The 15,248-nt window shown below is 45.1% G+C and overlaps 1 protein-coding gene across 2 annotated transcripts in view; it reads right to left on the bottom strand.

The window, feature by feature from the left end:
* The window catches only part of IKBKE (inhibitor of nuclear factor kappa B kinase subunit epsilon), a 36,024-nt gene that overhangs the window by 16,571 nt on the left and 4,205 nt on the right, over positions 1–15,248 (bottom strand). For both annotated transcript variants that reach the window (XM_081193441.1, XM_081193440.1), the window contains exons 3-11: positions 14,475–14,615; positions 10,565–10,694; positions 9,781–9,962; positions 8,753–8,913; positions 8,460–8,570; positions 6,527–6,706; positions 4,812–5,008; positions 3,788–3,852; positions 2,147–2,238 (exon numbers count right to left, since the gene is read on the bottom strand). In XM_081193441.1, the coding sequence (XP_081049567.1) occupies positions 2,147–2,238; positions 3,788–3,852; positions 4,812–5,008; positions 6,527–6,706; positions 8,460–8,570; positions 8,753–8,913; positions 9,781–9,962; positions 10,565–10,694; positions 14,475–14,615 (1,259 nt within the window). The remainder of the gene's footprint in view (positions 1–2,146; positions 2,239–3,787; positions 3,853–4,811; positions 5,009–6,526; positions 6,707–8,459; positions 8,571–8,752; positions 8,914–9,780; positions 9,963–10,564; positions 10,695–14,474; positions 14,616–15,248) is intronic.

Here is a 15,248-nt window from a genome sequence, read left to right on the forward strand (position 1 = left end):
TGAACACTGCCTTTCCCTGCTGCTGCTGCTGCTGCTGCTGCCTGCAAAACAAAAGTTCAATTATCAGTGGGAAGTGGGAGAACCAATCACGGATCTCTCTTGCAATATATAGCTTGGCAGTCAGGAGTATGTGGGTCTAAGATACCACTGATTTATTTGCAGTGCATTTTAGAAGGAAAGGCAAGGTTGATTTGACATCTCTCCCCCCCTCCCCATATTTTAGGACAGGGATGTCTCAACCGATGATCTAAGGACCTCCTTAGATTTTGTCTGGCCCTTACAGCCAATTATTGGTTTCCTGTAAAGCTCAGAGGAAGGCTATAGTATGGGAGTACCAAAACATACATGGGTGTAGGAAATGTGAGCTTGGAGAAGAATGTGAGGACAAAGGTACTTGTGCCCTTCCTGAAGCTGGTTCAAAGACAAAGGTGATGCCCTTCCACTCCTGCTGCCGAATGCAGAGTTATATTTCTGAGGAATTTCAGCTCAGTTCTAGTCCCATCCCCACTCCAGCCACTGCTGTGCTCTGGAGTATACACTGCATTGGAAGCAGTCTTGTTTAAGTTAGATAACAATATTATATAATGAGTGAGTACAACTCTATGCTTCTTTATATAAACCCTTTCTTGTAATGGAACTTGAGGCCTTTTGTGCACAATGTGAGAAATGACTGTTCTAAGAATGCCTTGGAGTTTATTAGTTAACTGGATTCTCCACAAAATGTATGGAGTAGCCAGGAACAGACATTGTTTCTGGTCTATAAACCAGCTAATATTTCCTTCAGCTCAGCTGCTCCTTCCCACATTAGCCACATGATTGTCTCCCTGTCTTGTTTTGACATTCTATATTCAGAAAATAATTCCTGACATGTTGGAAAGTGTGACAATTCAAGCCACCGTATCCATTCATTCTGCACACACTCACCCCCAATATTGAAGAGTTATATAGCTATAAGGTTTAAAGTCAACAGGCATGTCTGCCCTGCCATAATCACCACCCTACTTTCCATACTATCTGCCTGTTTATTTCTGTAACATGAAGCAAATTCATGGTGTTCCACTGACTAGGCTGGAAACTGGTTATTTTGAAAAAAAGCAAACTTGCACAGAGGAATGAAAATGTTATCACATAACATTCATTATGCTGGAAACACTGAATCTATAAAACCCCTACTCAAAGTTTTCATCTGGATCTATGCATATTGTTTTAATAAAGCACCAAGTGCTTTATTGTTGCCTTTTAAGTTTATAAAGCGGGTAAAAAGAAGCTCAAGTTACTGACTAAACATCAGGAAGAACTGTCTAATGACGAGAGATATTTGACAATGGAACGAACTCCCTCAGAAGGCAGTGAATCTCCTTCCTCAGAGGCTTTTAAGCGGAGGTTGTATGGCCATCTGTCATGTATGATCTAGTTGAAATAACTGCATTGCAGGGGGTTGGACTAGATGACCCTCAGGGTCCCTTCCATCTCTACAATTCTATGCTTCTGTGAATGAGGAGCACCAATAAAAACCTGTGCGCTACATTGCTCACTGCTCTGTAGAAGGATAACAGGGACCTTAATGCAAATGTTCAAAGTCACCAAAAGCAGGGAAGGATCAGGATTGCACTTCCCACCTTGCAGCCCATCTCTAGACCACTTGTGAAGCTAACATTTACACAGTTTGCAGTACCCAATGCTCAATGTGCATCCGTCTGTGCATGTGCAAGCCCGTAGGTCCAATACACGTAGAAAGCTCTCTGAGTCTAGGCAGGAATAGCTGCCCCCAGGGACAAGGGCAAGAGGACAGGCCAGCACAGTCCTCATCACCTTCACGTGGCAAGTTTGAATGCGGAGCAAAAGAGACTTGAGTGGGAAAAGAAACAGGAAAAAACAACAAGGGGACAGTCAGTGAAAACATGTCATTTGCCAGAGAACAATGGCCCAAATTAGGCAAGCAGTTGTGAACATTTGCTCACTCGCTATAATAGGCAATAGTGGTGTATGGCCTTTGGGCAGCCACATAAATGTGCATGCTGTATGCTGTTTGGGAAAGCTGGAGGAAATGAGTGATCTGAACGGAAGCTCAAGGCACCTTAATCAGCTGTCAAAAAAGACCCTGCTGTATCGCTTGCAACGCACCAGCAGGAGATATTTTACGTACCTCACCCAATATAGGCCTCTGAGCATGAGCTCTTGACACTGCAGAAAGGACTGAGATATCCTCAACGTCTGGTGAGTTGCAGTCAGGACACCCTAAAGGATAAAGCAACGGTGTATATGATTGCCCTGTAAACTGCAGTGCTGCCACCTTGCAGAGTTCCCAGACATACACAGAGACAAAATCCAGATCACATAGAGATGTTGAAGAATTAATCACCCTTCACATGAAGATCCCAGGATGGGATCATTAAAACACAATATTAAAAAACTATTTAAAACAACGTACTATCACAAAATTAAGGTGGGCCCCCAAAATACCCTAGAAAGTTACCACTTAGAGGGAGACGATGTAGACGACAAGAAACCAGGAGTTAATCTGTGGCTGGGGATGGAGGGAGAATGCCGAATAGGAAAGAGGCTGGCCATTATAGGAAATTCCCTCCCTCTCCCTGCCTGAAGCCAAGAGTGGAGCAGAGCACAGCAGAAGCAAGGATGAGGGAAGGGGGATTTTGTGAGATGGAAATATTTATCCTTTAAGGCAAAGGAGGCTAACCTCTGGCTCTTTAGATATGGTTGGACTCCAGTTTCCATCATCATAGGAGGGGGATCTGGATCATGCTATTTGAGTTTTAATATCCATTAACCCTTTTGCTACATAATCGATGGGTGTCACATTTCCACACACTTGCATTCCACAGCATTTTAATATTCATGTAAATATATGTTTTTGTTTAAAGAAGCTGCCAAAGCAAAAACATCAACAACCCCGAAAACAAAACCATTTTCAGTGCAACAGCTCATCTGAGATATTTTGCTCCATTTTCATAACAGCCAAGAAATGAAGTGAGATCAAGGCTTACGAGTCACTGTCTGAAGCAGAGATATTTTTATAGTGCAAATCAGCTGTGGGGAGGAAGTATTCTGATACACATGTTCCAAAGACAGTAAGGTTGGAGGGGGCATAATGAAGTCTAGTTTAAATGCTTCTGAAAGGTCTGCGTATCAGTGGCTATCACTCAATCGAAGCTCCAAGTACAGATATATATCTGCTAAATGACACAGGTGAAGGTTGCAGCCTTGCTTGCCATCCAACTATCACAGTTGCAAACAATTTTATGAGCGACACTTTGGGCTTCATCCAGCAGGTTGTTTATCCTTTTAAGCTGCAGTCAGCCCCCGGAATCAAAACGAATGCAGCTAGATAAGTAGCTGGAATGGTTTGGGCAATGTTTCTCTCTCTCCTCCGTCCCATCACTTGAATCACCTGGGGCTTAGGCTGCTGTAGTTCATCTCTCTCTGGCCACAGATTTAGGTGATAGAAAAAGAGGGGTGTGTTGAATAATCTACTCCAGGCTTCCTCAACCTCGGCCCTCCAGATGTTTTGAGACTAAAATTCCCATCATCCCTGACTACTGGTCCTGCTAGCTAGGGATCATGGGAGTTGTAGGCCAAAAACATCTGGAGGGCCGAGGTTGAGGAAGCCTGATCTACTCCTTTTCCCAGCCATTCCTGGATACCGGAGCCCGTGAACTCGGGTGCCAGCCATAAGCCTTCAATTCTTGTATTGTCTGGGTAAGAAACAGACAGGGAACAGCCCTTCCAAATTGCCCCTAGTCTTCCTAAGCTTGTAAGCAAGGTATACCTTTGCTGTGCTGCAATCTGCAACGACATCAACTTTTGGGGGGAATTTTGGGAACTCCAAAGCAGCTGAAACACACAAAAAAAATCAAAAATCAAATCACAAGCTTTCCCCACATTCCATATCAAGGAAAAGACATTGCTGCAACAGAAACCATCGTGAATGTTGGGCAAAATGTGCACCCATTAGGAAAGAAATGCTGTCGCTCTGCAGCTGTGGAACTACACTGACACCTAGTGCCCAAAATATGCAAACCACAAATATGGATATGTATGGGTGATTATGAACGCCAGTCTGCAACAGAGCAGGGAACTTCCTGGGTTCTATCTCTGTTCCATATGAACAGGACTATGGTGCCAATTTTGTATGGAGTAAATGAAATTAAAAGACGCCTGCTTCTTGGGAGAAAAGCAATGACAAACCTAGACAGCATCATAAAAAGCAGAGACATCACCTTGCCAACAAAGGTCCGTATAGTTAAAGCCATGGTTTTCCCAGTAGTGATGTATGGAAGGGAGAGCTGGACCATAAAGAAGGCTGATCGCTGAAGAATTTATGCTTTTGAATTATGGTGCTGGAGGAGACTCTTGAGAGTCCCATGGACTGCAAGAAGATCAAACCTGTCCATTCTTAAGGAAATCAGCCCTGAGTGCTCACTGGAAGGACAGATCCTAAAGCTGAGACTCTAATACTTTGGCCACCTCATGAGAAGAGAAGACTCCCTGGAAAAGATCCTGATGTTGGGAAAGATGGAGGGCACAAGGAGAAGGGGACGACACAGGATGAGATGGCTGGACAGTGTTCTTGAAGCTACCAGCATGAGTTTGACCAAACTGCGGAAGGCAGTGGAAGACAGGAGTGCCTGGCGTGCTCTGGTCCATGGGGTCACGAAGAGTCAGACATGATTAAACAACCAAACAACAACCACAAAAATGAGTATAGACCTAGCTATGAATGCAGAGTCATAGTAAGCAACTACTCAAGGCAGGCAAAGAGATTATGTACATGCAAAACTACACAAACTCACGATCTCTGTATCTCAGCATCACTGGATCCCGAAGTTCTGTGCTCAGCATGATAAGAGGGCAGGTTTCAGTGGTTTTGGGGAAACGATGCGCCTGCAGGTTAGGCTCCAGTTCATAGGAGTAACCCTCAAAGAAATACTCCTGGTGATGGGGAGGTATATTTGTTTGCCTGAAGACATCTTCTAAAAATATGGGTACTCTAAAGAACACAAAGCAGAGGGACAAAGAATCATTGTTTTCATTTACAATGAAGCAGCACCCCTTCTTTATCCAAGACAGGCAGTAGTACCCTCTCTAGAATTCCTTCCCCAGGAAAACTTGCCAAGCCAGCTTTGTTCTCACATTCAATAAATTATTCAAAATATCCTGATTCTAGTAGCCGAATGGATGCTGTTCAAAACTGGGTTAAAAAGACCTGATGTAGGGAATGAAATGACACCCTACCCCCTGCCAAATATTGTCAAATAGGGACCACAGAGACTTAGTTAGGGTCACACTAGTCTCCCAAGTCACCGTGATTATTTTAACAGAAATGCAGGATAAAATGTTCAAAACAAAGATAAAAAGAATAGTTACAGAGCAACTCTTCCTCCCAGAACACTAACATTTCAAGAGAAAGTGCCTGCTGTTCTCTTCTGAACACTAAGCAAAGCAAAAACCCTTGATGGTAGTGGATGGTGATGATGATGATAATAGTCATTATTATCATAATCAATAAAATGATATTTTATTAAGGTAAAGGTAAAGGTACCCCTGCCCGTACGGGCCAGTCGTGTCCGACTCTAGGGTTGCGCGCCCATCTCGCTTAAGAGGCCGGGGGCCAGCGCTGTCCGAAGACACTTCCGGGTCACGTGGCCAGCGTGACAAGCTGCATCTGGTGAGCCAGCGCAGCACACGGAAACGCCGTTTACCTTCCCGCTAGTAAGCGGTCCCTATTTATCTACTTGCACTTAGGGGTGCTTTCGAACTGCTAGGTTGGCAGGTGCTGGGACTGAGCAACGGGAGCGCACCCTGCCGCGGGGATTCGAACCGCCGACCTGACGATCGGCAAGGCCTAGGCGCTGGGTTTTACCCACAGCACCACCCGCGTCCCTGATATTTTATTAGACCCACTTAAATTGATGCAGGATCATTCAGGCTTTCTGCCTTAACCTATTTCATATATTCTACTGTAGATTACTATTCTGCTAGATGACTACTCTCCCTAAGACAGCCATCATAACATTAATCACCCAGGTGAACATGACTGTGACCCACCTACTGCTTCCTAGAAGTGAAGTCAGCAAAGTTTTTGTGCCATGCAGAATTAATAGGTTCTCAATCAATAGTCATTCATTAAAAAATAGGCAGTTGAATATTCTGATCTTGTCAGAAACTAGGAGGAAACAGCAATTTAAGAGTCACCCTATTTTTATATACAGCAATTCCAAAACATCCAGTGCCTGTGAGATAATAGCAAGGCACATCAGCTTTATTTATTTAACCAAATACTTTATCTCCAATATTCAAAAACCCAGAACTCAACTTTCCACCTCTAGAATGCAGAGTGCTGCCACAACAGCAATCCTCAGTTCTGGATATTGTTATTTATATGCAACTTAAGCTTTCTCAACTATTTTATAGCTAATTTGCCAACCTGTAGTAAAACTCTGGCCTGAGCATTAGATTAGGGCACTTGGATTCTACTCCCTTCTCTGCCCAAGGCAACAATCCTTACGTGTTGTAGGAGTGGATGTAGATCTTGTGCATGGTAGCTTGCGACAAAGAAAAGACGTGGATTATCTTTCTATGCAAGATGTCATTGGTTTCAGCAAAAAACTGATCAAAGCCCCAGCACTCCTCTTGATTAGCCTCTAGGATGCTTGCCAGGATGGGGACGAGCTGCCTCTTCAGCCCACTGTAAGGAGTAGAGGAGAAACCCCAGACGTTACTGCTGACCCCAATTTTCCAAGGAGTGAGAAGTTCTTCCAGTGTGAATCAGTTTCCTTTGGAATAAGGGCACAGGACCCTTCTGGCATTTAGCAATATTTGTGTTTATTTACAAAGATTCAGGTTGAGCATAGGTAGAGAGATTTACAGCATTAATACCACAATAGATACTTTCCCTCACCAGATTTCTACGAAGGGCCTCTTGCACCTTAAAGATGCTTCCAGAGCTCTAGTTGGTTTTCTGAGCTGCCTCTTGCCTGAGTCACACTCTTTCTTCTTCCTGAAACCACTCAAGAAGCTTTCTTTGCTCCCTCATTCAAACCAGCCTGGTGAGGAAAAATAAGCCCCCTTCCCTAAAAGAGTCTCATCGTCTTCTAGAAAAGCAGTGAGAGCAGAGGGATGCTGTAAGCCGGAGCAGCTGGCGAGGTGGCCAGAGCAGCCAGTCTTGCAGAGACAATCTAGTTCTACCCACCACACCCCCGGAATGGCTGTCTGTCAAAGTGCTGGCATGAAAAGAGGGTGTTGTTATTAAGTCTGCCTGATCAGATTGCTCTTAACTAATGTGGCCAGATCCTGCAGAAACAGAAGGCCCAACTTCTGTTTTAATAGTATCCCTGCCTGATGGGATATGCTTCCAATGAAAAAAACCCAAACAAAACCCCATTCACATTCAATTACTGAAGAGATGTCATGCTTCACAGCGGGATGCTGATTTAAGTGGAATCCACGTGATCCTTGCAACTCTATGGGATCTGCAGTTGTTCAAATGTAACTGGTAAGGAATAGACGCCAACCAAGGGCATGTAGCAACCAACCACGCCTATACCTGCCTCTGGTATGGAGTAAGGGAACAGACAGAAATATTTATTCATCTCTCTTAGGCATCCAAACTTGGGGTCAGCCAATGAAATTGGCAATGGATTCAGGACAGACAAAGGGAAGGAACTTTTTCCATACAGTGCATAATTATGCAACTAAGAACTAGTGCCCGGGCTTATGTTTTTCCTGCTCGCTCCCCACCCCATTTCCTTTTGCATTGTGTCTTTTAAATTCTAAGCCTTTTGGCAAGGACTGTCTTTTCAATGATATGTGTAAGCTACCTGGGAGCCTTTTACAGCCAAAAATACAAACTCGTGGAGCCCCCACCTTGATTAGGACTGATTTAGGTGTATTTAAATGAGGATTAGGCAATTTGATGGAGGTTCTTAAAGCCTGCTAGAGTTCCATGATCTCTCAGGTGCAAATTGTGTACAGTGGTACCTCAAGTTAAGAACTTAATTTGTTCTGGAGGTCTGCTCTTAACCTGAAATTGTTCTTAGCCTGAAGCACCACTTTAGCTAATAGGGCCTCCTACTGCCGCTGCGCTGCTGCTGCACGATTTCTGTTCTCATCCTGAAGCAAAGTTCTTAACCCAAGGTAATATTTCTGGGTTAACGGAGTCTGTAACCTGAAGCGTATGTAACCCGAGGTACCACTGTATGTGGGTGGATATCTATGTGCCTTTCACACACAATTAGATAGCAAAAACAAACAAACATGACCTGCATTGTGTGAAAGAGCCTTGATAATAAAAAATATGAGCTGTGCATGTTTACTCAAAAGCAAGTCCCACTACATCCAACAGGACCTACTCCCAGGTAAGGTTTAAGATAAGTAAGAGATTGTGCTGCAGAATTTCTAACACTCTTGATCATTAGCTTATCCAATCCCTTTCTACTTACACAGAAAGCCGGCATGTGATTGGAAGCTCATAGGTCCACATGATGGCTCCACTCTCTTGCTCTTGGGTTCCTGCTATAGCTCCAGTAGGTTTCTCAGTTGTTATTTTGTACCTGTTGAATGAAGCACCCCATCTTTAGGAGTTAGCAAGAATGGTGAGATTATCACCCTTACACAGATATATGTAACATCAATTTAGATGTGTTGTGTTCCCTCCTCTCTCTCCACCCCCCACTTTATAGTGTGTGAAGAAGAGATAAAGCAGGCAAATCAAGAAAACATACAAAATACATACATGATTTCCTTGTTCCTGCGTGGTCCCCCAAATGGGATAAATGGGAGGCTGCCTGTGGCTGCATGGTAAAATGTCACCCCAATACTCCAAAGATCTACGGTCACCCCATAAGCCTTCTGTTGGGGCTTCTTCAGCACTGCTCGCTTATACATGTCTGGGTGCTTTAAGTGATAAGGTAAAAGAAAAGGAAAAAAGGAAAGACGGCTTGAGTATTAAGGCCATGCAAGCTTTTAAAAGCCACAAATGAAATAAGGAATAAAATAAGTAATGCGTGCTAAAATTAGATCTGCAACATTCAGTTGATCAGTTAGATTAGAACAGATGAATGACTGAACTAAAAAAAACCTACCTCCCATTAAAACAAGCAGCAGTTTTTTTAGAAAATATATTTTAAAATAAGATCACGTCTAAAAACAGGAGATGGAAAGCACCATCTTTAAAAAATGTACTGTATTCTCCTTTCTCTCCCAAACAAGAGGAATGCCTATAAAATGTGAATAACCTAAAGTGAAGATTATGTGCTTCTTGCTTCAGAAATATCAATTTTATCCAGATATAGATTTATGCAAATTTAATCAATAGCTTGATTAACCTGGAGGCAGAACACAACCATCTTGACTAGCAGCCACTGCAAGCTTTATTCTCCATGAATTTGTCTGATCCCATTTTAAAGCCCCCACCACATCCTAGGGCAGCAAATTCTTTAGTTTATTAATCAGCCTATACTTTCTTTCATCTGTTCTGAATCACCCATTCTTCAGCTTCATTGGATGATTCTGCAGGTTAACGAAACGTAACCACCCTAACAGCACAAAGCACAGTAACTCCCATTAAATGTTCCTTTCTTCTGGAAACAGAAGATTGCGATGTCTACTCTGGAATGACCCTATTTTTCTATTTTAAAAAATGATCCAGCTCTCCCGTGTTCCAGCTGTAAAAAAGATCCCCCCCCCCCGAATTATCTGTCAGTAGGAATCTTCAGCCTTCTTTTACTAATAAAAAAATCTCCAGCATTCCACTTTACTCACAAGATATTCTTCTGTCCCATAAACTGATTCAAACTTTTCATCATCGTCTAGTTCTCGGGCAGCCCCAAAATCAGTCAGTTTGTAGATATTTTGGTTATCGTCTCCAACCAGCCTCATGATGTTTCCGGGTTTGATATCTCTGTGGACAACCCCATTCTGACGGAGATGGTTCATGCCAGCCACTAAAAAAGGAAGAAAGATGTGATCATTCTTCTATAAAAAGGCACTAACAGGAATCAGAATTTTCTGGTTTTTCTGGGCTTTCTCCCATGACAAAAGTAACATGAAGATACACAGTGGTCTGGTTCACACGTAATGCTAAACCATGGCTTAGGTCTATGGTTATAAGTTGCTCATTAACCAATACATGGGGGGGGTGCATTGGAACTAGATTGGGACTGTTTGTGGTGGAGAGGGATTTATGTATTTGTCCCTATCAGGGTCCTGATTGGAACTAATCCTTCCAGACCATTGCAGATTTCACTTGTGAATAGTTTATGTAGGCACTTGTGTGAGGTGGGGGCAACTGCAATCAGGGCCATGTCAGGGGCAAAGGCTTAAAGCCCCCACCCTCCCATACTGTGATCCTGATCCACCTTGGCTGCCCACATGCTTGCTATTTATGTTTAAAAAAGTAAACACACCATCGCTAAGGCCATGAATAATGTCACATCTAGTTTAGCACTGTATTGGAACACAGGAAACATTATGTTTGAAGGCTGTGCAAAGTCATTTGGAGGGTGTAAGATTCATCTTGGCCCACAGAGCAGTCGCACTTACTTACCTACACAGTGCAACACTATGAGGAACTCTGATTCTGACAAGCCAAAGGCATTTTCTGGGTCTTCTAAGAGGCTCAGCAGGCTCCCACCTGAACAGTACTCCATCACCAACACCTTCTGTTTGCAGCTTTCCTGTGTTTGAATTTGAGGGCAAAAATGAAATCCCACCTTATGGGGGTTGAGCTGCATGCCTGATAGCATGCACTCCATTACAGAATGTGCTAGTGCTCCAATCATCTCATGCCGCAACAGCAGAAGCTAGCATAAATCCCCTGCAAGACTAAGGGCACTAATACATGTCACACACAATACAACTGATGAGTCTGGTTATCTGAAGGGGAAGATAAAGACCAAGTGGGGAGGGGGCTTCTTAAGCCTTTCTCTTTATGCTGTTTTTTTCCCCTGCTGAAAATCCACAAAGCTGCTTTTAACCTCATTGGTAAAATATGGGGGCTTTAATCTGTTCTCCTAAAAGGTAAAAGCAGTTGCGAGCAAAGGGGTGTGCATGTGTTGTTTTTTTAGCTATACACCACATGTAGTTTCTATTCAGAAAAGAGCTAACTGAAGAGAGCAAAGTAATGGGAGCAAGTAAGCAACTCTCAGACACAGCCCAGTCTCTGCCCATTTGATGCACTTCATCTATGGGTGTATCTTGAGTCTCTTTGCAAATGATAGGATGGAAGTAGCATGCAGAAGGAAGTGAAGAGACCATATAAGCACATGATCTGAAGTCAGCAAGGGTAAATTATCCCTGTGTATATATCTGGGTTTGAGCCCCAAGGTCCTGTTGGGTCAGCATCTCAAAGCACATTCCAACCGTAGGATGAAAATGAGTCCTCTTGGTCATAGCTATGTTCTCAAGTTAATTTCTACTGTTTGGGAGAAATCTGCATATTATTTAACATGAGGACAGTCCTGCCGGATCAGACCAAAGGCCCATCTAGTCCAACATTTCTGTCCTCATTTGGCCAACTGGATGCCCACGGGAAGCCCACGAGCAGGATCTGTGTGCAACTGTGCTCACCCCATTCGTGATTCACTGTAGTTCACGCAACTGTCACACATGCTGATAACAGGGGTTTAGCATGCAGCAATGTCTGTTTTTTTCCCCTTCAGTTATTTACAGGTGCAGGGGATCTGGTTTTGATCAGGACTACAGCTCATGGGAATTCAGGGAAGATTTATTCCTTCCCTTCTTAGACATGATTAGGACAAAAATCCGCCCCCGCCCCCAATCTATGGGGCGTGTAAAGTTCCCATTAGTAGCTGTGCCAGAGAGGGTGGGGTTTTTTCATCCTGATCATGGCTGGGGAGGGAAAGGATAAACTCCTCACATACGGTGATCTGTTAAAAATTGGGATGGGCTGCATCTGGAATGTAACTTCCACACAACAAGTCACTAGCCCTTAAATGCACACTGAGAACAGATTCGTCACAACGCAGACATTTGGCTGCTTCACTGCCCCTGGACTGGTAAGATTTTCCAGTCTACTAATTGCTCATTGCGTATAGACTGGATGGGTGACAAAAGCATTTAGCACTCAAAACGACACCTTTGCTTTTCATTCCTAAGAGCGACATATGCTGAGACTGGTCCTCAGGAGAGACTGCAAAAGATAGAATGGCACAGTAAACTTGGAAACCAGGAATAGCACAATCCAATACAAGCCAGCAGGCAGAGGAACTGCCTCTTATCCAGTGGTGTAGCGTGGGGGGTGCCAGGGGTGCCGGCCGCACCGAGCGCAACATCTGGGGGGGGCGCGAGTCCAGAGGGAAGGGACAAGTTCCTTCCTCCGCCGGGCTCCCCGCCACCACCGCCAGCCTTGCGCCCTAGCGCGCGCGCGCCCTCCGCCGCCGCTGCGGCTGCCGTCCACTCACTGCTCGCAGGAGGAGCAGCCGCTGCAGCAGCGCCGACGCCGCCACCGACGCCTGGCCGGGCACGGGCAGCCTCCGCACCCCGACGCCGCCGCCATCCCCTCGGCCCAGCCACAGGCGGCGGCTGCTTCTGCCGACTGGGAGGGAGGAGAGCTCTGAGGGGCCTCGCCGCGCACTGCGCTCCCCAAAACCCTGCGAGAGGAAGCCGGCAGGCGGGCGAGGGTCTCCCGGCAGAAGGGGGCGCCGTTGGCTCCAGCTCTCAGCGCAAGTCTCAGCCGCGGGGGGGCGAGGACAGAGCACGGCTGGAAGCCCCCAGACCCGGCCGGGAGGAGGAGAGGCGCTCGCCAAGCCCGGATCTGGAGCTCCACCTACAGCCCAAGGAGAGGAGGGGGCGGGGAGGCGCCCGAGGGGAGGGGGCTTCGGCTGCCTCGGCCCGCGGGGGCTCCGCAAATAATAAATTTAATAAATTCCTGCTGAGCCTTTGGGGGGGGGTCCTTGGCTCCTTCGCTCGCCCCCAGCCCCAGTGGCGTAGCGTGGGGGGTGCAGGGGGGCCGGGCGCAACATCTGGGGGTGCTCGCTCGCACTCGAGTGCTAAAATCCATGGGTTAGGGGGCGCAAATTACTTGCCTTGCTCCGGGTGCTGACAACCCACACTACGCCACTGCTCTTATCCTTGTTTGCATTTTCTACTTCCTTCACAGCTATGAACACTCATTCCTCTAGTCCCTTATGAGGGGAATTCCCGCCCGTGTCCCGCCCACCCCCCAATTCATCAGTGTGCTTAAAGCTCGAGTGTGCTTAGGCAAAAAGGATAAAAAACTATACAGTACAGCTCTCCTGAAATTATACCACTTCAGAATGCAGGTAGGAAAAAATGTATGATTGAATTCTGTGTGTTCCTAAGTTTTGAATTAAAAAACCGCCCTGCCTGTAGCACACTAGAGTCTTACTGTCTTACTGGCTCTCTACAAGCCGAGAGGACCTTATTATTATTATTTAGGAAAAGCTTCAATCAGACAATTTTTTTGTTCAGAGGTAGTCAATGTGGCATTTAAATCATCCCTATTTAAGGTTGATGTGAGTTATGGTCTAAAACACCTGACAGGTATTACATTGGCTACCGTTGCCTGAGTTGCTTTTCCCTTAATCTCACTGTCTGGAAACACTTTCAAACCTCAGGATTTTGAGAGGTTAATAACATTCTGTGGTACACAGATACGGAAGGGAAATTCCCAGAAAGATGTAGGCCATTGGCATGTTGTGAAATAGGAACATAGGAAGCCACCTTATACCAAGTCAGACATTGAGTCCATCTACCTCAGTACTGTCTACTCTGACTGGCAGCACCACTCCAGGATTCCTGGATTCCCAGCCCTACCCTGATATGCCAGGAACCTTCCTACATGCTTGGAATTTCCCTTTTTTTTATAGCCGCTGCACACAGATGCTCTGCCACAGAACTATGGCCCTACTCCTTCATTGAAAATGGATGTTGATGAGAAGCCCTGGCACAAATTAAGGCAGCAGTAGGGATTCTTTGATGGGCTAGCAGGTCAGCAAGTGCCTAAATCAGGGGTACCCAAGTGGTGTCCTCCAGACAAAGTTGGACTCCTAACTCCCATCAAGCTGGACTTACAGGTCATGCGGGCTGGGGCAGGTTGGAGCTGCAGTCCAAGCGCATATGGAGGGCACCACACTGCCTACCTCTGATCTGAATGCTGTGCCAAAGAAGGCAATGTTGTCCAACACGCTGGTGTGCCATTGCCAAAAATAACGAATAACTCCACATGGCACATTTAGTATAAACAAGTGACCTGATAAACAGAAGTGCTGTTCAGGCAAGGCTAAAGTAACAGTATGCTATGTATGGAGGGGAGAACATATACACACTGTATAAACATCCTTGATAAACAAGATTCAGTAATCACAGTGTTCAGTTAAGATATGTTTTAGCGGGGTGTTACACAATGCCACCATTATCACACCAACCATAACACATACACCAGCCTTTGTTTGAGAGTGAAAACCACAACTTACAATCTCTTCCACGGCAAAAAGCTTGACAATGTTCTGGTGGTTTAACTTCCTCAGCACCTCAAACTCCCTTATCTGCACCTCCTGAGGTCTCATGTAACTGGCATTGTTGAAGACTTTCACAGCAACCAGTTCTCCTGATTTCTGGGGGCGGGGGGGGGGGCAGGGAGGAAACAAAGGGGAGGGTTTCAGGAACCTTTATTCATTCTATATGACCCTGCAGCATGTAAACATGAAAGAGGAGAGAGGCACATCTCCAAAACATGCAGCGGACAAGTCACCATATTCTGTTTACTTATTCCCATGGGTTCCAGCTATTTCATTTGCTCCGTAGATTATTCTGAAGTGATTAACAATTTAAAAAACCCAGATTCAAATCCAATACAGATACAGATTTCATTTATATAGTTTGTTCCTAGCACCCAAGGTGCTCAGAAATAATAAAAATGCAATAAAAAGACCTATAAGAAGATAAAAGAAAAAGTGCAGATAAAGCTTGTCATCCAAAGAAAAAGGAACAAGGAGGAGGGGGATAAATAGTGAGCAGGTGAAAACGAGCTGTTGCTTTAAAAATTCCCAGAGCTAGTTCCAGAGGCTGGAGGCCTGCCTAAATTTTAAAAAAGTATAGGCATTTTGATGGGAGGCCATAAGAAACACAAGAAGACCTTCCTAGGAAGGGAGTGCCAAAGTCTGAGCAGAGCCACTGGGTCTATCTCATCTCAGAACTCCCCCAAAAGTGTCCCAGATATTGATAGGACAGAGAGGAGCCTCTGCAAA

Source organism: Podarcis bocagei (assembly GCF_964188305.1).
Source record: "Podarcis bocagei genome assembly, chromosome: 5".
Lineage (NCBI taxonomy): Eukaryota > Metazoa > Chordata > Lepidosauria > Squamata > Lacertidae > Podarcis > Podarcis bocagei.